At 37.4% G+C, this 7,137-nt stretch overlaps 2 protein-coding genes across 2 annotated transcripts; one reads left to right on the forward strand and one right to left on the reverse strand.

Moving 5' to 3' along the window:
* Positions 1-1,118: 1,118 nt before the first annotated feature.
* Positions 1,119-2,103, forward strand: LOC113290565. Its single transcript, XM_026540156.1, has 3 exons — positions 1,119-1,306; positions 1,398-1,565; positions 1,719-2,103. Exons 1-3 carry the CDS (start codon positions 1,119-1,121, stop codon positions 2,101-2,103), a joined length of 741 nt encoding a protein of 246 aa, XP_026395941.1.
* A 2,625-nt stretch (positions 2,104-4,728) lies between these two features.
* LOC113290566 lies at positions 4,729-5,448 on the reverse strand. The gene is made up of 2 exons (XM_026540157.1): positions 4,936-5,448; positions 4,729-4,824 (listed from the first exon to the last, which is right to left on the reverse strand). Exons 1-2 carry the CDS (start codon positions 5,368-5,370, stop codon positions 4,729-4,731), a joined length of 531 nt encoding a protein of 176 aa, XP_026395942.1. The 5' UTR covers positions 5,371-5,448.
* Between the last annotated feature and the right edge of the window lie 1,689 nt (positions 5,449-7,137).

Raw genomic sequence — 7,137 nt, forward strand, 5'->3', positions numbered from 1 at the left:
AATGCAGTAAAGTCCCATGCACTTGGATGATCCATGCAGTTGCTATTGATTCTACTTGCGATGTTTTTAGGATAAAAAGTATGTTGGGAGGCACACTTGTGGAGGTGGTGTGAAGTTGAGAAGTCCTAAAGTATCGAAGAAGCTGGTACACAACCTTATTCATGATCGTGTGATGCACAACCCACTTATCAAGCCTCGCGAAATTGAAGATTATATAAAAGTTGGTGCTGGTGTTAATATCAAATATCACCATGCATATCATGGTTTGGAACGGTCACACCATGAAATTTTTGGGAATGATGTAAAGTCTTACTCTGATCTGGTTTGGTGGGTGAATTCATTGAAAGAAACAAATCCTGGCTCTTATGCGGATTTTCAGTTTAACGATGCAACTCAGACATTTGAAAGGTTATTCATCGCAATAGGCGCTTGTATTGAAGGTTATAGACTTTGTCGACCAATGATTTTTGTTGATGCAACTTTTCTGACCGGGAGATTTAGAGGTACCCTTATGGCTGCTACTTGTCTGAATGGGAATCAAGGCAAGTGCTCTTTGTTACGTTTTAATTGTTATTGTTTACAAGTTATTCACTGCTTTTAATCGTTGGAACTTTTTGAGTATACCATTTATGTACTGAAAAGTTATTGTGTCTAACACACACTAATTCATATATGTAAGCATAAGACCTTTTTTTGAGTACAATATGTCTATTATGTACTGGAAATTCTTAGTCTATTTTCCAGTACATAATATATGTTACGTCTATGAATATAGCAACATATTTAGTGACAGTATATAATATGTACTGTTTGTTTTTTGCAGGTTTTTATCCGCTAGCCTTTGCATTGGTCCCAGGAGAGGATGTTGACAATTGGGATTGGTTTATGTGCAATCTTAGCAACATTGTTGATGACCGTCCTATCACCTTTATGTCTGATCGTCATGAAGGATTGTTGAGGGCTATTCCTAAACACTTTCCTACTTCCATGGCTATTGTTACTACCACTTGCAAGGAAACTTACCAATCAGGAAATCGGACGAGAAGTACAAAGAAGTTATGGCTTGTTTCAAAAAAGCAACTTATGCTCTCACACCAGCAAGATATGAAGAAGCACTAATGGAAATGGAGTTAATGGGAAGGCCTGGGGTTGCTGAGTATTGCCGCAATATGCCTAGGGAACATTGGTCCAGCGCGTTCTTCACTGGTAGATTTGGTCAGACTACATCAAGCGTTGCTGAGTCCTTCAATAATTGGATTCGGAAAGACAAGAGGTTGCCTGCCTGCGCCCTCGTTGACATGATCAGGTTTGTGTGTGTGTTTTTGTTGGTGTTTTTTTTTTTGGTTCATTTTTTTTTTTTCAAAATTTATTACAGGTTCTTTTTGTTCCATTCATAGGTTACGCGTTATGGAGTTGATGAATGAACGTCGCGAAATGAGTCTTTTGATGGACCCAGAGAAGCTCACTCCTACCTACGAGGCGTTACTTAAAGAACATATTCAAATTGGTCGAGTTTGGAATGTTACTCAGTCATCTGCGTATGAGTATGAGATTCATTCGCCTAGGTTAGCTTTATCCCATAAAACAACTTTTACTGTACTATAGCATACATGTAGGAGTGAATCATATGTTTTGTTTTTTTGTATTTGTTTGCAGTGCTGCATATATGTACTGTCTTTTAAGTTATTTGTGCTGAAAAGCTTTTTACGCATCTGCAGGTCTCACACTGTTGATCTGCTGAACAAGACTTGCACCTGCCAAAGATGGCGTGTTTATGGTTTTCCATGCTCTCATGCTACAGCAGCTATATCTGCCAAGGGTGATCGATACGTAGATTATATCGAAGACTACTTCAAAGTTACAAATTTTCAGCAGCTGTATTCAATTGCTATCAGACCAATCCCCAACTACAACAGGCCAGAGCAGTATCTGCCAGAGGATACTATTTTTCCACCCCATCCACGAGTTCCACCAGGTAGGCCAAAGGGAAATCGTATCAAGAATGCATGGGAGAAAGCTAGGAAGTCCGTCCGTTGTTCCAACTGTAAGAAGAAAACTCACCACAACAAGGCAACGTGCACTGTCATTCCTTCATACCCATGAGTTTTAGATTTTCAGTTCTCCCTTATTAGTTCTATTGGTCACAATGCAGATTCTGTTTTGCGCATCATTTTAAACACTTTTGTTCGCTTTTTTTAGAGTGCTGAAATTATGTACTGTTTGATATCTTTCTGGGACAAGGTACTTTGTGCTCATTTAAGACTCTTTTAATGGTACTTTGTACTGCATTATCCACTTTCAATATTATTGGTTTTCAGGTTGATTTCCAAGTTTGTTCAAGACTTTCTGAGCACAACTATTATGTACTTTCTGTTCAATTAAGACACACCAAACAAAGAGACCAGCTCTGAGATTCATGTTCTCTCCCATCATGATTAACAAATTTAGAGAGTCATATTCTTCAATTGACTCTAATAGCTGGTCTATGTTACATAATACACACCAAAACACTTCATACTATGGACTTTTACCATCCAACATGTCAACATTTTTATAAAGCCAAACAACTGTACATAGATTAAACACAAAACCATAGTTTCGAGAACAATTGTTATCAAAATAAATAAGAATAATTACTAAACTTTGATATTGTCTAAAACAAACTAGCAAACTCTGAATATGTTCTCTATGATAACTTCTACTATGCATTCCTAATTCATATAAGCACTGTCTTAAAAACCTTTTGGAGCATGAATATTCCAGCTCTCCTCAGGAGGAGATGTTGCTGAGAGTATTTTGCATGCTAAAGAGATCCTCTTCTTATGTATTTTGTCCTTTAGTTCTTCTGGGTCTCCCAAGCTCATTCGCACTCCATCAATTACTTCCTCCTTTGCAACTTTCTTCATGATGTGCATGATATATATTGCACAATCTGGATAGTCTCCCTGTTGAGGTGTTGGGTAACTAATCATCTTTACTCTGCTTACAAGTGGAAGGCGCAGGCTCGACAAGCGTTCATTAATTGCTAACAAGCAGTATTCTGCCATAAGATTAGCATTATCGAGACACTCATTTTTGGATACAGCTTCCCAAGTGTTGTAGTGGAAGAATTCGCCTTTCTCGCATTCATACACAAGAAGCGTCCAATGCACGTTTTGGTGTGTGACATTGGAATAATAATCTTCCTGGTTCCTTCCTCCATATTCCTGATGGGTAAGAATACAGCAGTGTTTGCTGCTACTTGATGTACTGGGTCACTTAAATAAAACTGAAAAAGAATTAAATTTATCAGTGTAGTAAATATGTACTGAAAATTATAGTGTAAAACACATATATGAAAGCATAATATTTGTTACAACATCAAAAAAAAGTTTCGTTTTAGTTTCGCAGATATGCTATGCCCTTTACAAAGACATGATGCATGTTGTTTATCAAGATAAATTGGAAAACATACCCAGCCTGTTGGATCAATGTGGAGTACTGGAATGTACTTTCTCTGTCCATTCACTGGTTGCTCATTATGATATGCTTTTTTCAGTTGGTATTGCCAGTAATTTATAAGATCTCCCTCTAAAGCCCTGTTATGTAGCAGATCTTCAAATGTCTCTGCAGATAATATGTGATGACCAATCACAGCAGGAGCTTTCCAAGCACTGTTGCTGCAAATTCAAATAATCCAAATCAATTATAAGTTTGATTCTAAACGAAGTACATAAAGTTTTGTTAAAATGAAAGGGACCTATCCAAGAGAGACTCACATTGAGGTAGCTTTGTCAAAAAAAGGAGAGAGAAGCGCTCTTTGTTGTGAACTCAAATCCTTATTGAACGGATATTTCCTTAGGCTCAACAACTTGCGTGCATTCTTCACTTTTTTAGTAAGTTCTTGCAGATTTGGATCACCTTTAGCTTTTCTCTTTCTCACATTCTCGCTATCCTTTTTCTGAACTTTCTCTGTTGGGCAATCTTTTCCAACTGGGTTTTCAGTTTTATGTCCCGACAGTCCTTTGCCACTAGCAAACTCAGGATCAAATCTTTTCTGCGGGTGGCTCCGAGTTACTGGCTTCTTAGGGGTGTATGTGATTTTTGGAGTAAGTTTCTTCTCCTTGGCTGAGATAGTCGGCTTTTTCTTCTCCTTGTCCATGACTGACGTAGTCGACTTCGCTATTGGTTTGACTTCATTACTCTTTGTAGCCAGCCTATCTTCGAGTATCTTGTCAAGTGTTACGTCATCTTCCTCTGATGTTTGACTAACTCCAGGTTCGTTATCCTTCAATATACCATAAACGTAAAAAAAAATGAGAGACTAAAAAAGCAAAAAAAAAAAAATGAACAGAATAGAACATATGTATTCTTGGATTCTTTTCAGTACAAAAGTTATGTACTTTTAGTTTCACTGAGTACATAACATATGTACTGTTGGTTTTTCCCATGTTATTGAACATATATAACATAAGTGGTCCATTAAGTATTGATAAATTTGTTACTTTTCACTTTTTTGGTAATTATAATTACCTTCTGTAGCTCAGAAAGAAGTTGGAGAGTCTCAGCATATGCTTTAGCTTTTTCGGCGCTCATACTTCTTCAGTCGAGCTTCCTCTGCCTTTCAGCATCTAAAACTGGATACTTCTGTTTGAGAATCGGCAGCATTAGTACATATGCTAAAAGCATCATTAAAAACAAAACATAAATTCATTAAACAGAAGTAGATTTAGGTACTTACAAGACTCTCTAATTTTTAGTAGGCTGTTGCTTTCTGTCATTCTTCATTTTCTTCTTCCTTTCTACTTCATTGAATGGAATGGGATCCCAAGGTTTCCTTATTCCCTGCATTTGAAACAAATCAGACTACGAACTATTTGACCAAAAATTGATATACGTACTGCTGGTTATATGTATCAGAAGGATATATGTACTAGGTTTAGAACATGTTCATACTTCTTGTTCAGGTTGCTGAAGATCAGCTTTCAAACGAGCTTTTTCAGCTGCAGCTAAAACAATTGCAGAGGCTTCATTAAGTGTAGGTGCAGTATCGATTTGAGCTTGCTCATCCGAGGGATCCGTTTGAGCTTGATCTGATGCTCCTCTAGCAGCTGGAGCTTCATTATGCGCAGGCGCAGCTGCAAGATGGATTTGAGGTGGATCAGGTGCACCTAGATCAATTGCAGGCTGCTGCACCTCTTCTCCATTTTGATCACTTGGTCCTAAACCCAAGTCAAAAGTTGGTCTTGAAACTTGTGATGGAGGATCCAGATCTTTAGCATAAAATTTGTCGAAGATTTGAGAAGATTCCATTTTTTCCAAGCTTGGTAAACTACCAGTCGACGGGTACTCCAGACTAAGAATTCCTAAGGATGGATAAGGATCTCCCATAATTTCAGCTTGTAGATATTTTGAGTACTCATCGGTATAAATACCCTTCCCATGGATGGCCAGGTCAATCAGTTTCTCCATCGGCACGGTATGCAGTTCTTTGAGACTCGGCAGCTCACAAACCAAAGGCATAAACTGCATATTCGGCAACATTTCTTCAAGCGATGCACCCTACATAAATGCAATGCCAAACCGTATTATTTTATAGGATGACAAAGTATAAAATTGAACTAGTGTAACGTTCAATTCGCTCACCTGTCTATCTCTAAGAGAACCAATTTCCACTTCAATATTACCCAGAACTTGTGTCGCTGTGTTTGTTGGAGTTCAGCCTTTTCAGTCTGTTATTCAACATAAGGTGATATGTTTTTAATCAGTATTGCAGATATGTACTTGTATGTTTTTTCAGTATAGTAGATATGTACTGACAAGTTTTAGTTTTTTACAAACTAAACTAATACTAGAAAGAATATAACTTACCTGTGATGGTTCTGGCATGCTCTTTTCCTCTTGCAGCTCTTTCACCTTTCGCTCCAAATCAGATCTAGCCCAAATTTTAAACTGTGAAACTTCAATATCGAACTGTGTGAGATTTTCTTCAGAGCCCCCATAACAGGCATTGTTGGAGTAGCATTTCCCTGTTCATTCGACTTTTCTTGGGTATCATCTGGAATTTCCTGTTCATCCTCTGTTACCAAGGGAGTTTGCTGATGGAACGGTGTCATCCAAATCATCATGCCCTTCTTCAGAGCTACTGCTAGATTCTTCTTCTCCCGAGTTTGGTTGTGGAGGTGGGTAAGCTCTGTGATATATATCATTCAAAAGCTCTTCTAGGATACTCACATCAATGGGGAGGCCGTCCTCTTCCTTAACTCACACCATTTTTCTGCAATTGTCAGCCTCAAATCTTCATTCTTTACTTCCAAATCCTCGAATTTTTCTTGCCAATCTACTGTCAATGGCACTTCTTCAACTGGAAGCCTTTGAGCAATTTCATTCAACATTTCTTTTTCATACATAGTATATTCATCCTTAAATTCTTTAGAGAACTGGAAAAGTACATATAACGCACACATATAACCAGTTTTTGTATCAGTATAACATATATGTACTCAAATAAATAGTGCATATGACACACACACAATCATTTTGGTCAATCAGAAAACTGCTTTTCTGATAGTGTCCTACCTAAAACAAATCATTTAAGTATATATATTTATGAAAACACAAATAATTATACTTAAATTCATCAACTTTAATCAGTTTTTTAGATATGTACTGGTGCATCATTGTTTCCTAAACCAAAACTACAAGAAGCATAATGAAATAAAACTTATCCTAGTAATATGTATTGTTTTTCTTAGGGACTTACTGTGTATTGCGAAGCCTCCATATCCTTTAGAAACTCAACAGATATTTCTTTGATGTTCCACCTTGCCGCTCTTGGAAGGTATCGATCATCTGGTAACGTCACTGGTTTCACCAAGTGAGTATGCTCCGCATACAACAACTATGACAAAAATAACATCAATAGAATCAAATACAGAAACTTAAATGACAGTAGAGTAAATATGTACTTGGAAAAAAAAAGCTTGTACTAGATGATCGATACCAACAAATAGACGACACAACCAGTGATGTCCTCGGGAGTGTTGTAGTTCTGATTGATTTTCTCTCTAAGAAACTATGTATCAGGTCAGGCCAAGATACATTCTTTGACTTCTCAAGATCATCAACTAAACCAAAGTACTTTTCTTTGAGTTTATG

Source organism: Papaver somniferum, chromosome 6 (assembly GCF_003573695.1).
Source record: "Papaver somniferum cultivar HN1 chromosome 6, ASM357369v1, whole genome shotgun sequence".
Lineage (NCBI taxonomy): Eukaryota > Viridiplantae > Streptophyta > Magnoliopsida > Ranunculales > Papaveraceae > Papaver > Papaver somniferum.

Bases quoted from the DNA above. Each gene is read 5' to 3' on its own strand.
- LOC113290565 (XM_026540156.1), top strand. From the start codon at position 1,119: ATGGAAATGGAGTTAATGGGAAGGCCTGGGGTTGCTGAGTATTGCCGC. The intron at 1,307-1,397 runs GTTTGTGTGTGT...TTCCATTCATAG, and splicing joins GCCCTCGTTGACATGATCAG to GTTACGCGTTATGGAGTTGA. The intron at 1,566-1,718 runs GTTAGCTTTATC...ACGCATCTGCAG, and splicing joins TATGAGATTCATTCGCCTAG to GTCTCACACTGTTGATCTGC.
- LOC113290566 (XM_026540157.1), bottom strand. From the start codon at position 5,370: ATGGGAGATCCTTATCCATCCTTAGGAATTCTTAGTCTGGAGTACCCG. The intron at 4,825-4,935 runs GTATGAACATGT...TTTCAAATGCAG, and splicing joins TTCAGCAACCTGAACAAGAA to GGAATAAGGAAACCTTGGGA.